The sequence below is a fragment of the Phyllostomus discolor genome, chromosome 9, assembly GCF_004126475.2.
Source record: "Phyllostomus discolor isolate MPI-MPIP mPhyDis1 chromosome 9, mPhyDis1.pri.v3, whole genome shotgun sequence".
In the NCBI taxonomy this organism is placed as follows: Eukaryota; Metazoa; Chordata; class Mammalia; order Chiroptera; family Phyllostomidae; genus Phyllostomus; species Phyllostomus discolor.
In genome coordinates this window covers 79,954,762-79,982,127 of record NC_040911.2, presented here as the reverse complement: position 1 = coordinate 79,982,127, position 27,366 = coordinate 79,954,762, and the positions used below count along the sequence as shown (strand labels likewise).

Sequence of the window (27,366 nt, the reverse complement as noted above, 5' to 3'; positions counted from 1 at the left end):
GGCAGGTAGCTGACTCACTGACAGTGAGGCAGAAGGTAAAAGGGGATGGTTTTGCATGTGTGAGTGGGGGGAAGGAAGGGGTTTGGGGTTCAGCACCGGCAGCTGCCTGTTCCGTAGTCAGAGAACCCTAAAGATACAGGCTTGAGAATCTTTAGGTGTGAAGATCTTTTGACAAACAACTAGTGTGTACGGAATTCCCTGCATCCCATCCCATAGCTCGCAAGTACATGCAGCACCACTTTTATAAAAGAGGAAAAACCAGGCCCTCAGGAGAGGGGCTGGCCAGCCAGAGTTCTGATTGCCTTCGGCCGTTTTTTTTCATAGGCTAGACTCTGATGGCGTAAATCATAAATCTCCTGTATTCCCCTTCATTGTAGGTTTATAGTGTGCCATCTTGTTTTGAGCGTGAGGGGTGCTAATGGATGTCCAGGGACCCCCTTCATTGCTGATCTTTGGCTACTTTTAATAGAATCTGCCACTAAAATCCAGTCTGTGCTGTGTTTGGGCCCTCCTCTAATTTGGGGGCAGCAAGGTCCACATGAGCTTTGTTTTTTCACAAGGGTGTCAGCCAAACATCCAATTTTCTCTTGAACAGCTGGCATTTCGGTCCCCTATCTGTTCCACAGAGTTCTCTGTACAGAGATTTTTCAATTTGCACATAGTGAGCCGTTGAAAAGGTGCCACTGGGGAGTAGCTATTTTGAGAACTTTTGACAAAGAGCTATTTCTTCCAGAGATGTCATTCTCCTAGGGATTTTTCTCTAGACAAGTCCCATCTCATTGTTCCAGAGGGCTCCACTGGAGTTCTGGTAGCTGTGGTGAATTATCATATTTCCTAGATCTTAGGAAGAATTATCTCAATTATTGGGTTTGGTGTTTTAACACATGACTCTTAACATTTTCCATTGGTCATAAAATATCTGAAACACCAAAATGAGCCCCCATTTGAAGTTGAGGAAACAAACACTTTTAGTGTCAAGGTTGGTCAAAAAGGGGCTGGAAAACTAGGATGGCGTGAGATTTTTCAGGACCCTTTCTTTCCTTTCAGGAAATGTGGCACAGAATTTCCAGCCTCCATTGACCACTGATCCCTTAGCTTTGTTGAGTTCAGTATAGATGTACTTCGGAGTTACTATAGATTGTTCCAGAACACCGCAATAAAGCAAGTACTGCAGTAAAGCGAGTCTGATCTTTTTGCTGGTAGAAAGTCTTGCCTTCAATTTGTAAAAAATGCCATGTCTGTGAAGCGCAATTAAGTGAAATGCGGTCAAACGAGGTATGCCGGTATAAGGAATGTTGTGGTGGACCCTGACCTTGGGATGGTTCTTCTGGTTGGTTTGAAGAATGTCATGTTGCCCTTTGTATTCATCTGTGTGACTTGACCTGGGCCTCACTTGTTACTTAAACTGCCTGGGCAGGGGCGGATGGAGGGGCTTGCTGCGGTTGGACACTTGAACTGGAGGAGCAGAAATGTGCCTGGTAGGATAGAGGGAGAATGAGCCAGGGATCTCCAGGTGTGTGGGAAGGCTTTAAGGGCTATGTCAGAAAATTTAGGGCACAGGTGGCAAACACAAGGCCCTCGGGCCAAAATTGGCCCTCTACCTTATTTTACCCATCGGGCACCTTGTTTCTACCCTGAGGCAATGCCGAGCTCTCGCTTAACAGTTAAGGAGTAGTTGCTTTTGTACAGTCTTAAAATTACATTCGGTCCTTTGAAGGCAACTGCGAGGCTGATGTGGCCCCCAGTGAAAATAAGTTTGACACCTCTGATTTAGGGGGAAGCCAGTAAAGGTGCCTGTTTTGTTTTATTTTTATATATTTTGGGAGGCAGCCGAAGATATGCTCGGAGACTGAGCTGTCTTTGCCAGCAATTTATTTAGCACAGGTTTGCTGTGGGAATTGTAATTTCACAAGCCAGTAGTATATAGGGTAATATGTCTTAATAAGTGAAATAAAGAAATAATATACTCTGAACAAATGAAAGATTAATCACACTATTGTTCCAGGTAAGGCGAGGTGAGAGAATTAAATTCCAAATTTAATATGAAGTGTATCTTTTTATACGAGTTAAAATACACAGGAGCGGTGGGGTCCAGCCTAGAGCTGATTCGGAGCACGCTACCAGGGAGCGGAAATAGATTCTAACGTTGCTGGACGTGCTGATCTCTTCCACAGGACCAGCTGTGGGGTGTATCACCATGTTCTTCCTGCAGTGCCTCCCCGAGAAAGCAGGGAGCGTGCCCCAAGGCTCTTCAGAGAATTGTTAGGTTAGGAAGAGTCACCTTGCCCAAACCCAAACTCTCAAATGATGCTCACAAACTCAGTATTTTTTAAATATCCCCCTGCCATAGTTGCTTCTCTGTATGTTCTTATAGATAAGCCCTCAGAGGGGCTGCTGACTGCTTATCAGTGACAGCAGATATAGAATGATGACATCTGCATTCTTCTTTTTTTAAAGATTTTATTTATTTTTAGAGAGGGAAGGTGGGGGGGGGAGAGAGAGAGAGAGAGAGAGAGAGAGAGAGAGAGAGAGAGAGAGAGAGAGAGAGAGAGAAAGAAAGAGAGAAAGAGAGAGAAACATTCAATGTGCTGTTGCTGGGGGCTGTGGCCTGCAACCCAGGCATGTGCCCTGACTGGGAGTTGAACCTGCGATGCTTTGGTTCGCAGCCCGCACTCAATCCACTGAGCTATGCCAGCCGGGGCGACATCTGTGCATTCTTATATCGAAACAGTTTTACTTCTAAAACCAACTATTCTTTTTGCCTTTGTCATTGTGATAAACAGGTGGATTAAAACAACTTCACTTAAATCATAACCAAATGGATCTGAAATCTCATCTAACCTATATACAACAGTGTCGGCACAGAGGAGGGCAGGGCTTAGATATACTCATTTTGTACTTTTTTATTTTTTAAGATTTTATTTTTAGAGAGAGGAAAAGAGAAGGAGAAAGACAGGGAGAGAGACATCAACGTGTGGTTGCCTCCTGCATGTCCCCCACTGGGGACCTGGCCCTCAACCCAGGCATGTGCCCTGACTGGGAATTGAACCAGAGACACTTTGGCTCACAGCCTGCACTCAATCCACTGAGCTACACCAGCCAGGGCTCCTTTTGTATTTTTTTAAATTAGGGAAGCAATATCTTTTTAATGAAAAATGTAGAGGAGACATGATGGTATCCCTGAGTTTACTGTGAGAATATAATTGCTTAGAACATTTTCATCATGTCCCACTATTGTTAATTCTTAAAGGTTTAAAATGGACGCTTGGTATTCCTTTCTGTCTGTGTTAATAGATCAGGGCAGAATCTTCTATTGTTGGACATACAGGCTGTTTCTTTTTATAAATAATGCTGTAATGAACACCCTCATATAAATTATTTGTTTTTCAAGATATTCACTTAGGGTATTTTCTAGACATGGAATGACTAGACCAAAGGAGATGTGAATTATTTAAAGGTTCTTCCAAATGACCTTTCAGAAAGGTGGTATTTATCTTCTGTGTGTACCAAATGAATGTACTAGTTTTTTCTAACCTTGGTCCACAGTGAATATTCTTTTCATCTACTCATTCAATTTGATGTGAGAAAAATAGTTTCTCATAGCCATTGTATTTTTTATGTCATTGAATGCTACAAAATATAGGTTACTTGTATCTGGCAAATTCTCTTTCTTTTTTGCTAATATTTCTGTTGACATGTTCACATCTTCCTTACTGATTATTAATGGTTAATGAAGTTGAGAGATCTAAACTTTGGTATTCTTAAAGGATTTAAAAAAATTATTCACCCCAGCTGGTGTGGCTCAGTGGATTGAGTGTGACCTGTGAACCAAAGGGTCACCAGTTCAACTCCCAGTTGGGGCACAGGCCTGCTTTGCAGGTCAGGTCCCTGGTGGGGGTTGCACAAGAAGCAACCACACATACATTGATGTTTCTCTCCCTCTCCCTCTCTCTAAAAATAAATAAAATCTTTAAAAAATAATTATCCATTTTTCACAGATATGCTGCTGTGATAGCCTCTATAGAGGATAGCCTTGGGGCAGGGCTGTGATGTAATTATCATGCCCATCCCTGCAGTGACCAGCTGGCTACTTGTATACATTTCTAGATGAGGGTTTGCTCGATGGTTAGAAATATTGGCTCCTATTTATAGGTATGTGCAACAAGGCCTAAAATTCAAGTTAGAATTGGAACCTAGGTGAGCTGAATCTGACATCCATGTTTTTTGCCTGAGCTATTCCAGCTCCCTGTCTTCCTGGTCTCTCAGTCATATTTCTTGTATGGTTTGGCCAAAGAGCCCCTAACACAGGAGGCCCTGTGAGCCTCTCAGGATTAGCCAGCAGGGACATGCCCCCCCCCCCCCCCCCCCCCCCCCCCCCCGGCAGCCCTTATCTCATTCAGCATCAGTTTTGGAGAGAGGAGGTGTTGACAGTGGCCACTGAGTTCCTTCAGGCCTGCAAGCTGGAGGCAGGAGCATCAAGGGGCAGGCCCTGCAGGCTGTAGCAAGCAGTGTGAGACCTGCATTGCACGGAGCCCTTATACCCTGAGGTCCAGCTTAGCCCCCAGCACCTGTGTGGGACCCTCTCTATTCCTGCCCCCCATTTCTTCATCTCCTTCCCTTCTCCAGGCTTCTGTGGAAATTGGCAGTCCAAATCCTTGATAAGTGCTGTCTCTTGCTCTCTCCCCAGCATGTGCATTCTCTGGAGTTGGGCTCCTTGTCCTGGATTTCAGTAGCTTCCACGCAATTTAGTAAAGGCACATTGATCTGTCATGGGGGTTCCTGGCAGGGTGGCAAACCTGACTGTCCCAGGGGAACAAAGGAGGCAGAGCTGGAAGACACAGCTCTCCTGCTGATGTGGTCATTAATTCCTGGTCACTGTCGGTCTTGGCTGGGAACTTGGCTGTTCCCAGCTTGTGAGGTTGTCAGAAGGTTGAGTGGTGTTAAGGCAGCTGTGAAGATTAGCAACCGGCTGGGCAGTGAGAAACAGGCCTCTGGTTGCAGGAGGAATTTGTTGAGCTTACCAACTAGAGTTGAGGAGCAAAAAGAAAATTATCGGCATGTCAGTATTTTCAGTATTGAAATACCATGTTCCATTAACATGATGTGCTTAGTATCAATCCCAGTATTTTGTTAGAAAGTGTTTATGTTAAAAAGACTTTATGAAATTAAAAAGATAGTAATTAAAACTAAGTGGTTCAGATGCAAAAAATTTGGACATACTACAGAATGTCATATAAAAACTTAATTCATATGCCCTGGCCGGGTGCCTCAGTTGGTTGGAGCATCGCCCTGTGTACCTAAAACGTGGTTCAATCCCTGGTGGGGGTGTGTATGGGAGGCACTGTTTCTCCCCCCCACTCCCTCCGTCCCTCCCTCCTCCCTGTCTCTCCCCCTTCCTTTCTCTCTAAAATCAATAAACATATCCTTGGGTGAGGGTTAAGAAAAAACTTAAATTCATAAAAATTTAAATACTAAACATAATAATGACTATTCCTATGTAGGTTAGTAGCTAAAATAACTAAATGAAAAGTTTTACTCAAAATTAAAACACAAAAATTATTAAATGAACTATACTTACTAAATTCAAAATTGAACTTACTAAAACTTAAAATGCAATGAACGTTATTTTAAAATACATATCAATAGTGACTTGATTTCAGCGTATTTCTGTTTAACTTCCTTTTTTCTGCCCTGAAACCTAACTCTGAGACCGTTGACTGCAACTCTTTCCTCTTAATCTTTCATCTCCAAGTCCCACCTATTGTTTGATAATGAGGAACTTTTTTTTTTTAACAGATTGTAGCCATTTAATTGCTAATGTGCTGTGGTTTTTGCCTCAGATAGCATTTCCTGTTTGCCTTTAGTTTCATCACTAGTCTGGAAATTAGTCTCATTACTAGTTTCTTCAGGAGGATGCTTTGTTTACTCCTTGGTTTACTTTCTCTTCCTGAGGGTTGTGAAGAGAGAACGACCCTTCTAAAGGAGGAAACCTAGGTATGGGTAAGTCTCAGATGAAAATAGCGTAATGGAGAAGCATGACATTTTGAATGCTTTTGTATCACACAGGGGCTATGTTTTCAGGTTTTAGTTTTTCATCTGTGAAAGGTTAACATTGCCACATCTTCTCCTTATTCCTGCCTCCACCCCCACAACGACCAACATTTGTTTGGTGGCTGAGTTTACAACGTATTTCTCTGCACTGTTTCATGCCTTTCAGGCTCTTTTGGACCTTGATCCACAGGAATAAATACATTTTACATTGTGTCTCAATACAAGGTTGTGTATATAAACCACTTTGAAGCAAAAGTTTCATGAAGCAGCAATTTTACTATCTATGATACATTCATTTCTGTTCTGTTTGATTCTTACTCTACTTATGTAAACTTTTACTGAAGTGTAATATACATACGGAAATGTGTCCATATCGTAACTATAAAGCGGGATGACTGTTCATAACATAAGCGCATCTCTGCAGCCTGCCCCGCCCCATCAGACAAAACATTACCAGTCCTGGAAGGCTCCCTAGTGATTTCTTCTAATTAGTTCCTTTCTCAGGGGTAGCCACCACTAGCCTGACTTCTGGCATCATATTTTATTCTCTTTCTTACCAGTTGTGATTTACTGAGTTGATTTCAAGAACCAGTAGGTCTCAACCCACATCTTGAAAAACACAGACTTATTTTATCTCTCCAATACCCTTGAGATGGGATGTGTTTCTGTTTACAGATGAAAACCCAAGGCCCAGATGTGACATGATTTCTTCCAAGATCACACAGCTAGTACACTTCCCCCTTTCCTCACGCCTGAGATGCTCTTCTCCCTGCGATAGAGTGTCTTGCTTCTTTGGAAAGTCAGCTGTAGCCTTTTGTGTGTGTGTGTGTGTGTGTGTGTGTGTGTGTAGTTTTCACTCCATCTTGTGTTTATAGGATTGATATTCATTATTAATGTAGCTTTAGTGAATGTAGTGAATTCTAATATTACAGTTAAGTACTGAGAGTGTTTTTGTGACTATGAGCTGTGTACATTTGTTCGTTACTCTGAGGGTTGCGTGTTTTGGAGGCTTTTAATGGCATTCATCCTCCCCCCGACCCCCTCCCATGAAACCCTACAGGGGCATGGATGGCCTGCAAGTGTGACAAATGGCTTGGACTGCATGTTCCCAGCTCTCCCACTTCCCCCCACTGTGCAGTATAGCACTTTGCTGACTTCCTTGCCTCTAGAAACCTGTGGATAGGTTTCTTCCCATAGTATGTCTCCTTCTCAAGCTCCAGAACACCTGCCCGCAGGGCAGATGTGCTGAGCTGTCCTGCCATTCTCCAGCCTTTCTGGTTGTGAGGCCATTGCTTCTAGCCAGGACCTCTCCGAGCAAATGCCCTGGAACAGTTGAGGCCATCGTGCCAGTCTACCCCAAGACGTCCTTGATTGGGCACTGGGCCTGAGGAACCTCTCAGCTGTGAACTTGTGAACTGTTCTGGCTCTGTCCATTTTTAGCATAGGCCTAATTCTGAGAGCCGTGACCATCTCAGTTCTCCTCCCTTGCTAGTCCTCTGAGTGAGACACAGCTTGGGAAGGCAGGTATGCTGATGGCCAGTCGCCTGATAGTAAGGGAGGATAAACTCGAGAATTCAAACCTGAACACCAAAGCACGGGGCCTGTGTTATTGGGACAGACGGCTTCATTCATTAGCTCCACAGGCCTGCGCGGGTGGAAGAGCAACAGAGATTCAAGATGGTAAAAGCAAGACAACCGGTCCCAAATGCATCACTTAGGTCAAGCCCCACGTCACCAAACTGAGACTTGACTTAACAGTGTTTGCTCTCCGGGAAGCAGAATCTTAAACTAGCCAGCCAGGAGTCGCTTCCTCGGCACTAGTTAGGTAATTTGCCTGATAGGCCCTGCCATCCCCTCAAGGAAAGTGCCCTTGAAATAATCCGCCTGCTTTTTTTTTTTTTTCCCCCCAGCCTGACTTCCGTGCTCCCTTCCCTTCTACCGTAGAAGTGTCATTTTGTACAGCTCCTCAGAGCTCCTTTCCACCTGCTGAATTAGATATTGCCTACTTCATGAGTCATCGAATAAAGCCATTAAGTTCTTTCAGGTTTACTTGCTTGAATTTTGTGTTTTAACAAAGGAAATACAGGACAGTGTCCTGCTGAATTGTCCTTATTGTAGAGGTGTACAATAACCTTTGGGTAGAAGATTTTCTGCCCTAAACATTTAAAAGAAAGCCATTTAAAAAATTTGATGAAGCAGCTGACTTTTGTTTTTTTCAGAACCGTCACTATGGATTAGCAGGGTTTTGGTTTTTTTTTTTTTAACATCAGATTACTGAGGTGTTCAGGTTTATTCTGTTCATTGACCTCAGCCCTCAGCTGAGACAGAGTTGGGTAGAGACAACAGCCAGCGTGTTCACAGTGTGAAGGTCGTGTGCCTGTTACTGTTGCATTTATTACTAAGATGGTGAGTTACTTCTTTTTTAGTTAATGTACCTGGCTGTCTTTGCTTGGAGCAGAAACCACCTTGGCAGGGAACTCAGCTTCTGGGAGCCCAAGCTGCAGGAGGCAGGTACAGGTGCACCTTGCTTCACTGAGACACCCACTTTATTGTGGTCACCTGGAACCAAACCCGTGAGGTTGCTGAGAAATGCCTGTGCATCCTTTTGGCAAGAGTCCTGGAGGGAAAGCAGTCAGCAGCTCTTAAGATTTTTGAAATTTTCTTCTTATTCTACTGCTCACCTTTATTATGTGTGTTTGATGGTTCATGCTTATGACTTTCCTAAGACTTCCACTTTCCTTCCACCTACGGAACCTGCAAATGTATGTAAACATGGTAAGAATGGGATATTCTGTGCAAAGTGGCTGGCTATTGCAGAGTGATATTTATGCCTGTCATTTTTTAAAAGGATATTATTTATTTTTAGAGAGGGGGGAAGAGGGAGAGGAAGGTCTGATGTGAGAGAGGAACATTGATGGGTTGCCTCTCGCACTCCACCAGCGGGGGACCTGGCCCCCAACCCAGGCACATGCCCTGGCTGGGAGTCGAACTGGAAGCTTTTTCAGATTGACTACACCCAGCCCACTGAGCCACACCAGTCAGGGCTATGACTGCCATTTTAACTTACAGACTCAGAAGAGGAGAATTCCTTCATTATTCCTTAACCCGTTGTCTTCTCTCCCTCTGTTAAGAAACATTTATTGAGACCTTCTGTATGCCAGGCAGCATTGCAGGCAGTGGGAATATAGCAGTGAAAAACAGAAGTACCTTCCACATGGAGTTTATGTTTCAATAGGGGCAGCAGACAAATGTGTCATAATTTCAGGTGATAGTGATGTTAGGAAGAATAATGGAGGTGTTTCTTAGTATGAGAGTAGCATCCTAAAATTTGGAAAATGCTTTCCAATATGCAGTTCAATTGGCTCAAAGAACAGATGTGTGACCCTGCTTGGAGCATTTCCCATTATTTAGGGGAAAAGTGAAAATATGCAGGATTGAGCCATTTAGGGTTCTAAAAGGTTTCCCTTTACCTCCTCGCTCATTATTCCTGGCAACACATTCATCGCTGTCTGGAAATACAGCTCATCGCCACCCTGGGTTTTATGGGTGTCCCTCAGGGACTCCCCGTCCCTCAATAATTTTAACCTTTGGGATGGGCTGAAATCATAGCCCTTTTAGTTATTAGTGGCATTTGTATAACTGTAGCTCTAGAGTTGTCTTTCCCACACTAATAGTGGTGGCACCCATTGTTCTAGGCCTTATAGATAAAGATTGATGCTGTGAATTAAAATTCAATCAGCTTTAAAAAACACTCTGAGCTTTTACCAGATTCAGGGCAAAGATTCAAGGTAAACAAATATGAATAGGGCAGTTCTTACATTTGATGAATTTGAAACCGAACCTAGATTATGGAAAGTGCCCTCTTACTGTCTGGAAGTGAAATGGTTCACAGCGAGAGTTAGGTCTTAGAAGGCTGGATTTCCCACTAGCTCTTTTGTCCTTTTGCATCCTTTCTCTGGGGCTCTTTGGTGGGGAGGGCAGTTACCTGTAGAGGATTTTAAGTGCGGTGGCCCATCTGGAGTAGCTGAATGCATTTTCTGTAAATCTCATTATATGAGGCTTTGGAGTACAGGATGTGGCCGTATTGGGGATGATTCTAACACTTTGCAATAGGGCTCCTCCTATTTGATCCTTTGTTCAGGCAGTTGAACTTGTCAAATGGAGTCAGCATTAGAAAAAGCTAGAAATATTTTCTTTGGTGTTCCTAACCCTGCACACACGCACCTACTTGGCTTTTTTTCAGTGAGAATGATACATAGGTCCCTGACACTCTTATTGGGGAAAAACCAGTAATTTCTCTCCTGGGGATGTGCCTGTAAGTGGAGGAATCAGTTTCCCGTCAGCTGCCACAGGGCTTGATTAAGAAGATGCAAGCGCATATTTAGCAGAAAGGTTAGGCTCAGTCTGATGATTTCCTCCAGGACAAGGGCTGTAATTTGCATCCAAAGCAGTGCAAAACACAGTTTGTGTAAGTTGTGGAGTCACTCAGTAAATGGCACTGGCGAATTTGCATGCGGTGCCAGTATGAAAGGACAGAGCTGTTAGGGGCATAACCAGCCAGGGCACTGAGGACAGCAGGTCCTCGAATAGCATTGTTCTGTGGTTTTTGTTATGACACTGACGAGGTGCTGTAGGAACTTAACTCTTGTTTATATTAATTAGCCTATGGTGAACTTGGTTTCTTGATATATCCTTTCTCCGCAGTTCCAAGAACTTACTGACAATGTAAGTGAGGACTTAACTGCCTTTTAATGAAATTGCCTTGAAGATGAAAAAGAGAAGAAAAAGCCTAGTGGATGGTACCACTCATTTTCTTTTCCTAGTTGTTAGGTCCTTTCAGGCAAACATGAGCAGAATGTTAATGCATTTTCTTTAGCAAGGTGCAAAACTGACTTGGCATCAGATAAAGACATGGGGTGTGGGGTGGGGTGAGTCCCATCTGCTTGAAGCCCAGCTGACACCATGCCCAGGGCTCCTGTCCAGCCTGGCCGCAGCCGCACTTTTTTGGCCAAGCTCTGACCATCACCGCTTGTGGGTGTCACTGGAGTTTTAAGAAATACTGAGGTCGGAGGGTGGGCCCTGATACCAAGAGGAGGCCCAACGGGAGCCTCAAAGGGAGGCTGCCCAGTAAGCTTTTGTGTGCCCAAGGCAGGCCTTCAGGACAGCCTGAGAGCTGAGAAGGAATGGGATGAGGGAGGGTTTTTCACCTTGGGAATACAGCGTGAATGAGTTCTGCAGGTGCTGTTTTAGACCAAGACAGGCCTCTTCCCAGGCTAGAAGGAGCTGGGCCTTGATCACAAGGAGCTGCCTCTCCTGCCCTGCTGCTGCTCTGGTCCCCCCTTGCTGCCTTTTCTTACTTCCGTGCTGCTGTGAGCTCCAGGGCAAAGCTGGGGGTGGCTTCTGGGCAGCTGTGGATGGGAGAGGGGCCCTGGAAGGCTGGTGGGGTGTCCTTCGGAGCAGAAGTTTCTCCAAAAATGACGACAGGCCCTACCTGAGCTCTTGGTATCCAGCAGTCTCCATGTGTCCATCACCTTCTGCCTTTCCCTCTAGGATCTAAGTGAGCCAGCAGGACGGAGGCCTCTGAGGGAGCTTTTTTCTTTTTTTAAGATTTTATTTATTTATTTAGAGAGAGGGGAAGGGAGGTAGAAAGACAGGGAGGGAAACACCAATGTGTGAGAAATACATCCATCAGTTGCCTCTTGCACACCCCCAACTGGGGGCCTGGCCCCGCAACCAGGCATGCACCCTGAAGGGGAATCGAACTTGTGACCTTTTAGTTTGTAGGTGGGCACTCAATCTACTGAGCCACACCAGACAGGGCTTTCTTTTCCTTTTAAAGCAGCACTTTTGTTTCCTGTTTACTCCAGCACCACAAACCCCTTGGGAAATGGATAAGGGAGTGGGGGAGGATGAGTGGTGATTAAGATAGAACCTGAGAGACTTGGTCTAAGCCACTCAGCCTCCTATCTGGGCTCTTGGATTAAAAAGGAGGGAGGGAGAGAGGGAGGGAGGAGAGGAAGGGAGGAAGGGAGGAAGGAGGGCATGTCTGGAGGCTGGGCGGAGACAGCTTGAAGCAGCAAGGCAGCCTCTCCCTGCTGCCCTTTGCTGGTCCCAGAACTACTGAGCTGGGACCTCAGACCCGGCACTCAGGAGGGAGGGGGCAGGAGGGGGCACTGGTCTGGTCCTGCTTCAAGGGCCACCATGAAGGCCATAGTGTGGGTCCTGGCACATGCGCTGGAAATCAGAGTGGGTTCTTTCATACTCTCAGTGCAGGCTGGACACTGGTCCATGGTGGGTCAAGTAGAATTAATTATCTTATTATGTCAGCAAGTCTTTGGGTACCTGTTATGTGCCAGACACTGCTTGGTGCAATGGGAAACGAGACACCCACGGCTGCTGACATGTATGTGGTGTTTTTACCACGTGACCCAGGTTGCACAAACTAAGTTCTGTACATGTCCTGATAGGTCCATTATAAAGCACACACTGGAAAAAATATGTGAACAAGATTAATAGAAATACGTTCTCATTTCTTTTCATACTTCAGTGGATTGCTTTGTGCACAGCCCACTTCAGAGAGCACTAGTATACATTGCTGCATTTGTGTTTCAGACCTCCATCTGCACGGTAGCTTTGGAAAGAGGATCAGTTTTGAGTTGGGGCTGCCTACTGGATGAATTAAAGGTGTGAAAGAGGAAGCGAGGCAGGCAGATGCTGAGCTCACATAATTGGTTAGCATGTGGGGCTCAGCAAGATCTGCTGGCCACCATGCTTTCCCCACTCCACCCTTCCTGAGAAGGGCACCCGGGTTGCCTGGGGTGGCTGTTTAAGGTTCTTGTGCTCCTGCCCTGTGTACTGTGGTAAGGGGACTGAGGGGTGGAGGGTACTGCCATTCAGTCCCTTTATAGTTTTTATAGACATTCAATGATGTTGCATTTGATCATCCCAACAACCATCCGAGACCAGGGATCCTTTCCGTACTGGGAAGACCAGAGAATGGAGACCTGTGCAGAAAGTAAGGAGCAAGAGAGCTGGGCCCTGCGCCTTGCTCTCCCTGGCTGGCTGGCTGCTGCCTCCTTCTGCAGAAAGTCTTCCATCCCATCGGCCTGTCTGCCTTCCCCTGGAGGAGCAAACCCCAGTGCACATGCTGGGCACCCCTGATTCTTGGTTCGGCTTCTATGATTAGGTCTTCAGAGTAGAAGCCTGTTAGGAGGGAAATGCCTGTGAAGGCCAGGCTTCTGACCGACTTTTCTTCTGGGAGAGAGCTCGGCTCCAGGCCCTTGCTTCCTTCTGGGCCCACTGTGGAAGCTGCCCCAGCACTTGGCCTCTTTTTCCCAGGCACTGTGGCAAGGCCTTCGTCTGTGGGGTGCGGAGGAGCTGGATGCTCAAGGCCTCTCCAGGTTCTTTTATTTCTGTTCCCTTGGCCAGCTGTCTTGTGACGCTTGGCTGGGTCAGGGTGGCAGCTAAGGGGAGGGGAGGGAACCTAGGGGGCTGGCTGACTCGCCCTCTCCCCATCCGTGTCTTCCGAGGCTGTGCCCTTTCCCTCTCTCCCACAGGAATTGGCCTTTCTGCTGGTGGGAGAAGAGTTGTCTGTGTAGGTGTTGGCCTCTTGCTCAGCAGGAGCCTGCAGAGAAGGGCTCTTTTTCAGAGGCCTCGGGTGAGGCCTGGGACCCTGGCGTTACTTGCATATGGGCAGGTGAAACCTAGGAAGTGAATCTCCCCTTCAGCCTTGTTTCTTTAGGGCATTTACTTAAATTCCAAGTTGTTTATCACAGGCTTCCTGCCCTCTTGGTCATAGCAGCAGCCACAGTGTCCCTTTAACAGTTCTCCGTCCACTCCTTTCTGCTTCGAGATACCCTGTTCACCTCACCCGTCCTAGCAAGGAAGGGGAGGAGTCACATTTGGTGATAGTGCAGGGAACAGTGCTGGGCTAACGTTTATAAAAGGGCCTGGAAGGCCAGGGAGGTGGGAGGGGAGTTAGTACAGCCAGAGCTCCTGCCCCTCCCCTGGCTCTGCCTGGCTTCTTCCTGCCCTTCCAGCAGCTTTTGTGAGTCTCCTTGACAACAGGATGGATGAGTTAAAAATAGCCTTGTGCTGGGACTTCAGTGTGTGTGCGTGTGTGATGTACACAGCACATGCCTGCTCGCCTGCTGTGCTCAAGCTCAGCTCTTGTGGCTCTGGGATGCATGTAGAGAGCCTCTGTTGGAAGGTCTCCGCGGGCCCGGCGCTCTCGTGTGGAAGGCCCTCGGTTTGGGGTCAGAATCCCCACCTCGTACTACTGATGCAGATGGGGTGTGGGTGGTAATGTTAAGATAAAGAATGGAAAGCTGTTGAATGCCTCATCTTCATTCATTCTAACTGGAAACGAGTAATTCTGGAGGTGCTGCTGCGTTTCAGAACTTCTTGGGGTGGTAGAATGGGACACAGCCCTGGGTGTGGGAGTTTGGTTGAATCCCTTCAGTGAACCCTCACAGGTAAAGAGGGCCCTCTGTGGGCCGCTTTATAAGGTAAGGGCACTGAAGTACAGAGGCCCTTGTGCGACTCGTCCAGAGCCACCAGGTTCAGCTGTGGCAGAGTAAGGAGCAGTGACCGCATCATTGGCAGCTATAGCTCTTTCCCCGAGACTTGATTGATGAGACTCCCTTCTTTAGGTCCTTTACCGAAGCCAGTTGTCTCTTGTATGAGCACTCTTGTACTAAAGACCTTTTGTTTAGTGGTGTTACCACAGTTGTGATGTAATTTAGAAATAGCTGTTTCTGTGAGGGCAGGGCCTGGGCACCTCTTTACCATACCTGGAATTAACTCCTTGCGTCCTCCTTCCATCCATTAGTAAGTATTTTGCTCTGTGCCAGGTGTGGGGATGTCATGAGCACAAGGTGTCTTGGTTCCTATCTTTAGGGAGCAATAGACAGTTACGAAGATCTCCTTCCAAGTCCGTATTGTGGCCAGTGCTGAGAGGGAGAAGGTCTGAGTGATAGAGGGAAGAACTGGCGTGGGGGCAGGGTTAGAGAAGGCCGGGGGAACATACGGATTAATGACACAAAGTACTTAAGTCTGGGTTGTATAAAAAGTTTCTACAGATCAATAAAAAGGAAGTGGCTCAGTTAGAGTGTCATCCTGTAACCGAAAGGTTGCGGGTTCGATTCCCAGTCAGGGCACATACCTTTGTTGTGGGTTCAATTCCTGGTCCGGATGCACACAGTCCCTGGTCTGAGCGCATACAAAAGAACCAATCAGTGTTTCTCTCTCACTTTCAATGTTTCTGTTTCTCCCTTCCTCTCTCTCTAAAAGCAATGGGAAAAAAAAAGTAAAAAAGGAAGGCAGAAAACTCAGTAGAAAACTGGCCGGTGACTTGATAGACACTTCACAAAAGAAGATACTCCAGTGACCATTTACTGGCCATTTGAAACAGTGCTCTGTTTTATATATTTATTAATTAGGGAAATTTAAATTGTTAGTTCAACTTAAATGTGTTTGCCCATGTATATAAGGAAGTCTTTGAAGATGTGGTCAAATATCCTTTTGCCATTTCTAGTTTACTTCATTTTGAGTTTCTTACTGAAAAAATAAAATGGATCCCAGGATGCCCAAATAAAATGAAATCTGGTGGGATGAGCAAATGCAAGTTAGAACCCTGGGTTAACAGGCGATTTGGGGCCGACCACGGAGCTCCTCAGAGCCTGTGTCTCCTTTGTTTTGTCCTGAGGAGCTTCCTGTGCTGCTTTCCTTCTTCCCAGAACTGCCCTGAGGCCCACAGCCGTGGGGGAGACGCTCTGAAAACTGCGAAGGGCTGTGTAAATACTAGCAGCGCTGTTGCCGTCTACTTCTCTGTGATGTGATTTCTCTTCCGCGTCTTCTCACAGCAATTATTTTAAATTCCCTTCAGGAATAAAAGCTCTGAGTGGTAGCATCAGGGATGAGGCCCAGATGAAGTCTGGTCACAGCCCTCTTTCGCATTCTTTGGATACAAAGGGGCCTCTCTCTCGCCCTTCCAGATGTTCTCTCCCGCCGCCCCCTGTCAGGCAGTGGGGATTGAGTCCATTGAGGCTGTCGCTCTCCTCCCGAGGTGCACATGCGTGTCTCCCTCGCTGTAGAGAGCGGGCCGCCTTGGCGCACGTCAGGACGGTGTCAGGATCGCTGTGAGGCCCATCTGTTAGGTCACCTGAAGACGATGCCGGGTCTTCAGGCCCAGTTTGCGTCTTCCTCCACAGACCTCCTATAACAGGCGGGTACTTCTCAGTATCTTGCTCAACATTTTTGACCTTCTCCTCTTCTGTTTTTCTGCTGTGTAGGAGTCGGAGCCAGAAGCAAAGGTTGACGGAGAGACAGCATCGGACAGCGAGAGCCGAGCGGAAGCTACTCCCCTGGTAACCTCTGTAGACGATACCCCAGAGGTCCTCAACAGGGCCCTGTCCAACTTGTCTTCAAGGTAACCTGGCTCAGGGATGCAGTGCTGGCTGGGGGCCGTGTTGGCATGTCCCAGTGCCGTGGAAGACTCAGGCCCCTCAGGGAGCCCGTGGTCTTGTGGTGGGAGTCCACTTCTGTCAAAGTGCGTGGCACAGGCCTGCCCACTGGCATTGACCACAGGCCCCTACCTCTGCCCAGGGCTTCACTGAGCATCGTCTTAACAGCAACTGCAAGCACAGCCTGGCAGCATCTTGCAGTTGAAGGGTGCTCGAGACTGGAAGGGACAGTCCAAGGACGAGGAAAGGGTGGACAGAGGGGTGGTGGCGGGCAAGGTCGTTGACACAGCGTATGGGGGAAACAGTCCCAGGGCTTTGTGACTTAGTTTTCCCCTCTCCCATGCACATCCACTGTGGACATTGAAAAGTTCTCCTGGAAGGACTAAGAAACATCTTAACTTGGGTGAATCCAGGGTTGAAATTCTGGTCCCTTGACACTCTGGTCTCTCCTACGCCAGCTATATGGTAGATTAAAAATACAAAGTGTAAGACCCCAAAACCTTGTCTGAAAGTGTTTCTTCATGTGCCTCCCTCACGTGTCCCTCTGGGAGGCTGTGTTGTGCAGTGGTTAGGGGCATGGGTTCTGGGGCCAGGCTCCCAGGACGGAAATCTCAGCTTAACCACTTCGAAACTGTGTAACCAGCACACCCAGCTCCTCACCTGTAAAAAAGGAGAGTGTTGAGGGCTGAACAAGTTAATATATGTAAAGACCTTATAAAGGTGCTAGGTATATATTTGTGATAGCTGTTACTATCATTGTTTATATTGCTATCGCCATAACAATGCAGGTGTAGAGCAATGCAGGATTCTGCTGAAGTAAATATGTTTGTGGGGTTTGTTCCCTCCCCCCGCAATGGAGACAGCTATAGAGGCCACTGAAATAGACACAGAAGTAGAGGGCGCTACATTTCCCTTGGGGATTTTGCCTGTCAGGCGTGGATGAGGCATGGGCTGCAGTGGCCCTGCTCCTGCCAGCAAGTGGCCAGTCCCTCTGTCCCAGTGAAGAAGGGGCTCCTGGAAAGGACTGCCTCGGGCCCTCTCCCCTGGGGACGAGCTGTCCCCCTTGGGTTTGTGCTTCAGTTCTCTCTGGGCTCCTCACACGTTTTCTCCTTCCCTCCTCTCTAACTTAGATGGAAGAACTGGTGGGTGAGAGGCATCCTGACTTTGGCCATGATCGCGTTTTTCTTCGTCATCATTTACCTGGGACCAATGGTTTTAATGATAATTGTAAGTGCCATTGTGTGTCATTGTAGCTCGGCCTTCAGTTTTTCGTGCAGGATTGGTCACCTGAGGTGCCAGTGCTGGGTTAGTTCTGGGAGTCACCTGGGGTCCAGGCTCCACAGAGCATTTGTTTCTCAGGATATCTGTGACTTCTCACTTTGTAGCAGCCAGGTGGAGGGACATTGGCATGGGCCAGTTGTATGTGTTTAAAGATGCCCCTTCATTTTCTTTTCTTTTTTATTTTTAAAGATTTGATTTATTTACTTTTAGAGAGAGGGGAAGGGAGGGAGAAAGGGAGAGAAACATCAACGTGTGAGAGATACAGTGATCGGTTGCCTCTCACATGGCCCCCACTGGGGCCCTGGCCTACATCCCAGGCATGTTTCCTGACGGGGAATTGAACCAATGACCCTTTGGTTCGCAGGCCGGTGCTCAGTCCACTGAGCCACACCAGCCCGGGCAAGATGTCTCTTCATTTTAAAATTTGATTTTATTATTTCAACTGTTTGATTATACTGTGACCCCTGCTGTGATGTTGATTCTTGGTTTTATTGTTTCCCTGGGGCCTTACTCAATAGACTCAGGCCTTTCATTAAGAAATCCCCATCCACAGTGCTTCCCTCTCCACCTTCCCACTGTCATGGGCAGGGTCAGATGACTGACAGCTGACCGCTGAGCACAGAGTTGGGGCTTTTCAAGTATTTGTATTCATAGTCAGGAGGGGAAGACATTGATTGAGTCCTGGGAAGTTCTAGAATAAAAAAAGTTAATTGACACTCTGAGAGCATGTATTTGTTGTTATTTTAAAAAATATCGTATTGTTTATGCTGTTACAGTTGTCCCAGTTTCCCCACTTTGTTCCCCTCCATCCAACCCTGCCCACCCCCTCCAGGAGCCTGTGTTCATTGTGAGACACTGGGCCTGTCCCGTGTGACGTGAAAGGCCACGTTGACACGTGGGTGGTGTGAGAGAGGAGAGCCGAATCACCGTCGGACTGCTGTTCTTCCTAAATGCAGTGTTTTTCTTGAAGGCCCATGACTCGTTCGGGTTTCTGTTTCCAAAGGTCATAAGAACTGGGGAGCCATCGAGTGTTCTAACTGTTGTGTGCCCTGCAGGTGATGTGTGTTCAGATAAAGTGTTTCCACGAGATCATCACTATTGGCTACAATGTCTACCACTCCTATGACCTGCCCTGGTTCCGGACCCTCAGCTGGTAAGCTCTCCAGCCCCACAAGGACCCTTCACAGATTTGGATGAAAAGTGTTTCATGGTAGATATTTACGGTGGTGATGGGAGGGAGGGGAGTGATGGCCATGAACTTGCATAGTACCTTTGAAACCCAAGTACATTGTAGGCCAGACTACATGCTTGCCTCAGAGGAGTCTTCAGTAGTTATCAAGAGTCTGGAATCTTCCTCAGAATAACACAGGCCGGCTGACGTGCTACAGAAGTAAATGCCTGGGAGGCAGGCATGTGGTTTTATGCGTGGTTACGTCAGGCAGGGTTTTATGAAGAAAATGCTGTTTGAACAGTGAGTGAAGAAAGATAAGTGAAGAGGATGCTGTGGGCAGGGAAGAGATGGGCAAAGCAGACAGGTGGCAAAGCTGGGGCGAACCGTCCTGACAGGCACGAAGGGCTGCTGCTGGGAAGAGTGGAAATGAGACTGGGAGGCAGGATGAGCCGTGTTTCAGAGCATTATCTTATGGTTCGAGTGTTCTTAGGTTAGACGTAGAAATTCTACAAAAGTGGTAAAAGCCAAATCCTGGGTTTGCAATAAATGGAGGGTGAAAGAAAGCTGAGTTTTTAGGTAAACTTCTCACCTACAGTGTCACTGGAGAGCAGGGACCACGGGGGTCTCGAGGGCGGGGGGACGGCTGCTCTGGTCCTTCCCTCGGGGTGTTCCGACAGCCTCGTGGTCAAGGACAGGCCGGTGCAGGTGCGCCCGTGGCAGTGACTTGTCTTCACTTACAGGTACTTTTTACTGTGTGTGAATTACTTCTTCTACGGCGAAACAGTGACGGATTATTTCTTCACTTTGGTCCAGAGAGAGGAGCCTTTGCGGATTCTCAGCAAATACCACCGCTTCATTTCCTTTACTCTCTACCTGATAGGTATGCGTTGAACCAGTTCTTGTGTGTGTCGTGTTTTGTCGTTTGCTGAGTAGGAGCTGGGGAGTTCTCTGGTTAATGTGAAGCTTTGATGGTGTTAACTCTGCCCGTGCAGGGCAGCTGAGCTGAGGGCTCCGCCTTACTTGAGCTGCAGCAAGTGAGGGCAGTGAGACTGCAGGGCTCAGTGGGTGTGGGGACTGTGGTCTGTGGCCCTGTCCCTGTGCTCCAGCCTGCGCTGGAGGGCGGCACAGCGTGGCCCTGTCCTGACTTGGTGTCTGCAGCGATTCTGTGCTGTGACTGAAACAAAAACCACCTGTCTTTATAACTTAGGTTTAAAAACAGGCAGCCGTCTTTAGGAGCGTCTTCTTAGAAGATCGCCTTGCAGGACAGACATCGGAAGGTGGTGGAAATTTTACTGATTTGGATTTGTAAAGGCTCTGGGACCTCACAGGGGCTGGGAGCTTAATCACCCTGCATGTCAGGGAGCTCTTTTGTAACCTAGAGCTAGAACTGTGGACTTACTGTGAGGGTTAAATCATATGCATTAGAACTTGACAGACAGAAAAGTGCGGGTCAATCCAAACTCAGTTCAGACCATGCACTAGTTCTGGTGATGCTAGTGTCTTTTATTGTCGCCTTGAAAGCTAGTTTGGGGCACGTGAGAAAGTCATTCTGACCTAAATTTGTCTGACCTATTTTTGATCAGCTCTGTGAATGACACCTGGGTATTAAAATACAAAATCTACTGCTGAGGTGTTTGCAGACATTGAGGACATCCAGAGGGCATGCCTCAGACCCTGAAAGCAGCCTCCCAGAGGGAGTCGGGTGTCTGGGACGGCGACATGCTCTCTTCTGGGCAGAAGTGCTTTTGAGGGGCCCACTACACTGAGGGGTCAAGGTCATTATCATTCCTGGAGAAGGGGCGGGGGCTGCAGATGTTTTTTTGCCATCATATGTGTCTGTGAACAGGGGTTGGCAAACTTTTTCTTAAAAGTCCAGGTAATAAATATTTTAGGCTTTGGGGGCCCAGGGCCTCTGCTGCAACTACCCAGTCTGCCCTTGGAACACAGAAGCAACCACAGATGGTATGTAACCAAATGGGCATAGTTGGCTTCCAGTAAAATTTTAGTTACAGAATCGGGCAGCGGCCTGACTGTTGTTTGTTGGCCCCTGCTCTGGGGTCAAAATGTTCTTATCTGGTGAACAGCAGCCTAAATTGAGTGCACTCTGCAAGATTTAAAGATAGTGCCTTCCTTTCATTGTCTTGGTGGAGTAATTTTTTCCCTTCTGATTACTATCTGAAGAGCTGTTCTGTGTCTTCCTCCCCGCTCCACTCCCCGGGCTTGGGATTGTGCACTGGTTCACTGCTTCCAGGAAACTGGCCAAAGGATCATAATCACGATCACGTACCCAGCCGTAGGAAGTGACTAGGACACAAGTAAATGCAGAATGTGATTTACTTTGCCCTTTTATCTCCTTCCTCGAACCAGGATTCTGCATGTTTGTATTGAGTCTGGTCAAGAAGCATTACCGCCTGCAGTTCTACATGGTAAGGGAAATAGTGTGTGTGTGTGTGTGTGTGTGTGAGCGCGCGCGCATGTGTGAAGTCTTGGCTTAAATGAAGTTCTGCAGAAACTCAACAGATCTCTCATCTTTTCTGTGAGAAATCAAAACTTGAGTGCACTCAGTTATGTATGTTTGTGGAACCCAGAGCATGAAGGAAGGGAGCCTGTTAACTTAGGCAGCTGTACATCCACTTAGATCCAATTACTGTTACTTAATTTACACCCTCAGCAATCTCTGCACTAGGTCCTGCAGAAAGTGAGCTTCAAGTAAGACTCACAGTGGCGCTGTTACCAGAAAGGGACCAGGACTGAGGCGGGTCTGCCTGGGCCTGGTCTGGAATTCATTCTTGATGTCACGTAGGAAAGAGTTCATGACCTGAGTGCAGGTGATTTTGAGAGTGTATTTATTAAAGCTCTGGACAGTGAAACAAAGGAAGGGCTTAGGATAGAAGAGGCAAGATCATAGCAACAGGAGTGCACCTAGGCTGGGCTGCCTAGGTGGAAGAAAGGAAATCACAGTAACAGAAGTGGCAGAAGTGAGCCACGCTGAGCTGTGTGGACTCAGGAGAGGAAGTCACAGTAACAGAGATGAGTCACGCTGAGCTACGCGGACTCAGGGAACAAGTTGCAGAGACAAATGGAGGGCCCTTGGAGACAGGGTTCGGGGGTTAGCCTGGGACAAGCTGCCGCCGCCTGCTGCTCTCCTGGTTGCGAGTCTCCTGGGGACCTTTAGAGCTTAGAGGAAAGCAAAAGTAAATGCCCGGTGAAAGAAGGGGTGCAGGCATGCTCAGGGGAGGGCACACAGTGCGCTCTTTGTGTTAAGAGTTTTTACCTGTTTTCTGTAGGTGGGAATTTTAGGGGAGGTCTTAGGAGGGCCTCAAAAGAATATTCAACAGCTTTTCCGGTGTGTTCTCTAATATGCTGACATGTCCAAATGGGTGTATAGGGGAGTTTGGGGTCATTTTCTGGTCAACTTCACTGTTTTACTTTTATCTTGGATTGGTCTGGCTCTGATTATTTTTGTGGGTTTTTAAAAAATTATTTGTTCTTCTGACTTCATTCGTTCTTGGGTTTGGCAGGCACTGATAGCACAGTCTGGGTCTCTGTTATCTGTCTCCTTGACTAGGAGATTGAAGAATTCACCTTGACTAGGTGATTTAAGCTACTCACTCTCTTGTTGGGGAGGAGAGGTGTAAACCATTTGCTCCTAAGTGTTCTTGGTTAGGGAAGACAAGATCTTGAGATTTGTTAGCACCTTGTTTAACTGTCTCAGTTTCCCTTATTCCGCTTGCTGAAGAATTTCCTGGTTTCTTACTCTCCTGCCTCAAGGCCTCAGGCATTGTCCTGCCCTCCCTCACGTTCCCAAACTGAACGTGTTTTCTCTCTGAGCCTCGCAAGCACTCAGTAAATACTCAGAAGCACCCAGGCTTTCAGAGCAAGCAGGACTTACTCACTAGTGAGCCGTGCAGTCCTGGCTTTTTATGGGGACTGTAGCTGGGGGGACAGAGTTTCTCCCACAGGCCTGTTCTGTACCTTTCACTTCCAGTGAGAAAGATACCTGCAGAAGCTGACTCTCAGCAATTTTCTACATGGTACCGGCTGTTGCCTTTCAAGGCACACTGATTCTTTTTCTCCTGTTGCAGTTCGGCTGGACCCACGTGACATTACTGATTGTCGTCACCCAGTCACATCTCGTTATCCACAACCTGTTTGAAGGGATGATCTGGTGAGTGATGGCAGTGGGGGAATTTTCCCTTTTACTTTGTGGGTGTTTCTCATGTGCCCTTACCTTCTGAGCCAGTGGTTCTCACCTTGTGCTACATCAGAATCCGTTGTAGGGCTGGTTACCACACAGATTGTTGGGCCTGCCCGAGTTTCTGCTTCAGTAAATCTGGGGTGGGGCATGAGAATTTGAATTACTCGTGCATTCCCGAGTGATGCTGGTGTTGCTGGTCAGTGCCTACTCTTTGAGAACCATGGTTCTAGACGAACAGGTATAGGGATATTTAAAAAAAAATCAAAGGTAGTGCTACTGTATGGCAAGAAAGTTGAAATCCTAGAGGAAATCTTTTATGATTTCCTGGCATAATGTAAACTACTAAATGTCATGAGGAAGAAAACTTAACAGATCAACAACTGTAGAACAATTGACAATTGCATGGGAATCCACACCCAGAAAAAGAAAGGACCAGAGATAATAGCTGAGTTTTATCTAACCCTTAATACAAAAGCTGATAAGCATAGGGAGAGGGAAACAGGAATGATAAAGCGGATTTCTTTTATGGTTATAGATAAACCTTTCTAGATAAACCTTTCTAGATAAACTGTTGGCAAGTGGAACCTGGCACTGTGTCAGGAGAAAGTGTGCGGTCGTGTGCCACTTCAGAACAGTTTTGATCAGTGACAGACCACGTGTATATGGCGGTTCCAATGCAGCTGACAAACTCGTGTCACCTAGTGAAGTCGTGGTGTGATGCATTCCACAAATGCTTGTACTTGTGTTGTAACTGCCTGCGGTAGTCAGTACAGTCGTGTACTGTGCAGATCCGTGGCATAGGAGCTGCAGGGGAACAGGATTTTCACACTCCAAACAAAATACCTCTTGTTGGCATAGCTGTTACTTGAGGCTGATTAATTTTAAGAAGTAACAGACCTGGGAGAAGCTCTGAAAACCAAGTAGCAGTTACCCTGTGTAAATGCATTTACATTTGTAGGGGAAATGTCCATGGAAGTGTCTCCTTGCTGTACCTGGAAGAGGGAGATGACCTTACTTGTACAAACTATTATCAGTGCAGAAGAGAGTGGACTCAAGTCTGCATAGCAACCTTACCCTTGTTTACGTCACTCTCCCTGACAACCTCCTATAATCAGCTCTCTTAGAATTTTTAAACCCTTAGAATTTTCTTTGGTCTTCAGCTGAAGATAATATTCAACTTGGTAGCTTCAGCTATTTTGGCCAGTTAGTCAGTTTTCCTGGTTACATAAAAGTTTTTAAACTCGTATTTGTTTTTCTCCTATTAATGTGTCTTTTATTACAGGGGCTTGTCAGCCCAGAGCCAGAAGGGTACAGGCAAAATTATTTCCCCCTGCTACTGAGCAGCACCCTAGGTGTATAGCAGGCTGTACTGTCTAGGTTTGTGTGAGTGCACTCTGTGTGTGAGTGTACTGTGTGTGAGTGTACTGTGTGTGGGTGTACTGTGTGAGTGTACTCTGTGTGTGAGTGCACTGTATGTGAGTGAGTACTCTGTGAGTGAGTGCACTCTGTGTGTGAGTGCACTCTGTGTGTGAGTGCACTCTGTGTTGTGAGTGCACTCTGTGAGGCTCACCTGACAACACTTGTCTCAGAACGATATCCCCACAATTAGGCTGCACATGACTGTACTGTTACTTAGTAGATTTTATTCCAGAAATGCTGTGTTTCAACAGGAAATCTATCAGCATAGATCAAAATCATGAGGCTTCTTGAAGAAGCTGATGGTCTCAGTGGAGAGGTGAAGCCTAGCCTAGTGTATGTAAGAGAGTACTGAAGTACTCTGGGTAAGACCCCAGACTGTGCTTCTGTTTCCCGATCTCGGAATGAGGGTGTAGTATTCCCCACCTCCTGAGGAATAAATTAGTAAATACATGTAAAGTGCCTAGAACAGAGACTAGCTCATATACGTGTTATAGGCATTATTATGGTTAAAACAGTTATAATGGACTGGGGGGCATATGGCGCCTTTCAGAGTTTCTGTTTGGTGTTTCTTTTTAAATTTTGGCTCTGGGCTTTTTTTTTTTAAGGTTTTTGTTTATTTTTAGAGAGAGGGGAAGTGAGGGAGAAAGAGAGGGAATGAAACGTCAATGTGTAGCTGCCTCTCACAAGGCCCCCACTGGGGACCTGGCCAGAAACCTAGCCATGTGCTCTGACTGGGAATTGAACTGGCGACCCTTTGGTTTGCAGTCCGCGCTCCATCCACTGAGCTATACCAGCCAAGGTTCTATTCAGTGTTTCTTGACAGAGGTACATGCTAAGTCTTCATCTTTAAGGGACAGATATACTACTTGCCTCTACAGTGAGTAATACTAAAAACTATAGTTACTAGTTTTCAGACTCAACCTGCAAGACTTAATTATAGTTGCAGAGCACAGAGTCTGTGCTAGACATCTCTACAGAGTAAATATTGTTGGGGGTTGGGTGAATACAGAAGCTCTAAATCCCTCTCTTAACAAACAGCAAGTCAGAAAATTTTGCCTGTAGTTGATGGGCCAGGAAATTGAGATTTATTTAAATGTAAATCTGTTGTAGAGGACATTTTTAAAATGTGACTATCAGAATGGAGAGTGAGAAGAAGAGGGGTTGGTACAGGTGTGGAAACTGCCCCCTTTTTATGGTGGGATGACCACACTGGCAGCGGGAGGGAGGCAGAGAAGAAATCTAGCTGTGTGTCCGGGTGGTGTCTTGCCCACTGCGTAGTCCTGGAGGAGGGCAGGAGGGTGGGACTTCCTAGATACAGCTCATAGTAATACACAAGTTTTAAAAAGTAGGTAAATTATGAAGTAGATTAAATATAGTAGTTATTAGAATTAGGCAGGCAACTACTTAGAAGGAGAAAAACCAGATGTGATTGAAAGCTGCTATTTTGGGGAATGGAGATAGGGGTGGGAGAAACAAGGAAAACCTTTATTTTTTTCACAGTTTAAATTGGTACTATTGTGTAGATAATTACTTTATAATGACAAAAGAGCAAGTGGCGTTTCATAGACCACCACCTCCGTTTGTTAGTAGTCATTCGGTAAACATTTGAACACCTGCCATGTGCCAGGTACTAGGAATGGCTTGTTTGGTATTTTATTTTTTTTTAAGTTCTTTTTTTTAACATTTTTAAAATTTTTATTTATTAATTAGAGTGTGTGTGAGAGAGAAGCATCAGTTTGTTATTCTACTTATATATGCATTCATTTGGTTGATTCTTGTATGTGCCCTGAACCGGGAATCAAACCTGCAGTCTTGGTGTATCAGGATGATGCTCTAACCAACTGAGCTACCTGGTCGGGGCTAAAAGTTATTTTTTAATGGGTAACAAATACTCTGAGTTATTTTGGTACTGGAATGTAAGAATGGTATTATTTTGTGGACTTTTAAGGTATTATCATCTCGGTAGAGTTGGTCCTTTGGTTTGTTTTGTAGGTTCATTGTCCCCATTTCTTGCGTGATCTGTAATGACATCATGGCCTATATGTTCGGCTTCTTCTTTGGTCGGACCCCCCTCATCAAGGTAAATGGATAATCCGCACGTGCAGTATCACCGTGAAGGAGGGGCGATGCTTTTGCTGCAGTAGATCAGCTTGGGAGACAGAGGAGATCGAGCTGGTTTGTATGTTTCATGTCATCCTGGAGAAAGGCTGGTACTAAATTAATTTTAAGAGGAAAAAGAAAAAACAACAAAGGAAACACTGACAGTTTACCCATAGGTGAAAAAGAGCTAATAAAGAAAATACTTTATAAATTGTATAAGCAGATTTTGGGGGCTTTGATCTGAATTTGAGTATTGCTATTTAATCAGTATACTGTTTTATAATATGATTACTAAATGATCACTTGAAACAGGAGAGAAACTGAGGGGGATCAGGCAGGGAAGAGGGAAGCCAAGCGTGGGGTGTTTTGGAAGGTGAGGTGGTTCATTAACAGAGTGAGGTTTTTAGCAAGCACTCACTGTTCCCAAAGCCAGAGATATCAAAACACCCTTTGCCAAGAACTTGTTCTCTGCCCACAGCTGTCACCGAAGAAGACCTGGGAAGGCTTCATTGGGGGCTTCTTTGCCACTGTGCTGTTTGGCCTTCTGGTAAGTGGTGGCTCCTGGCTGGGTGCGGGAGTGACAGTGGCCCCAAACCGGGGAAGTGACAGGCATCTTCGAAGCCTGTCAGTGCCAGAAGGCATGTCCCCCAAGGCCAAGGACTCTGTCCTCCTGGATGGGATGG

General features: G+C 46.4%; 1 protein-coding gene across 1 annotated transcript in view; it reads left to right on the top strand.

Annotated features, from left to right (window-relative positions):
• CDS2 (CDP-diacylglycerol synthase 2) overlaps nt 1-27,366 on the top strand; it is a 49,331-nt gene that overhangs the window by 12,100 nt on the left and 9,865 nt on the right. The window contains exons 2-9 of the mRNA XM_028524695.2: nt 16,344-16,480; nt 17,645-17,741; nt 18,851-18,948; nt 19,707-19,846; nt 21,334-21,392; nt 23,052-23,134; nt 26,576-26,663; nt 27,162-27,230. Of these exons, the coding sequence (XP_028380496.1) occupies nt 16,344-16,480; nt 17,645-17,741; nt 18,851-18,948; nt 19,707-19,846; nt 21,334-21,392; nt 23,052-23,134; nt 26,576-26,663; nt 27,162-27,230 (771 nt within the window). The remainder of the gene's footprint in view (nt 1-16,343; nt 16,481-17,644; nt 17,742-18,850; nt 18,949-19,706; nt 19,847-21,333; nt 21,393-23,051; nt 23,135-26,575; nt 26,664-27,161; nt 27,231-27,366) is intronic.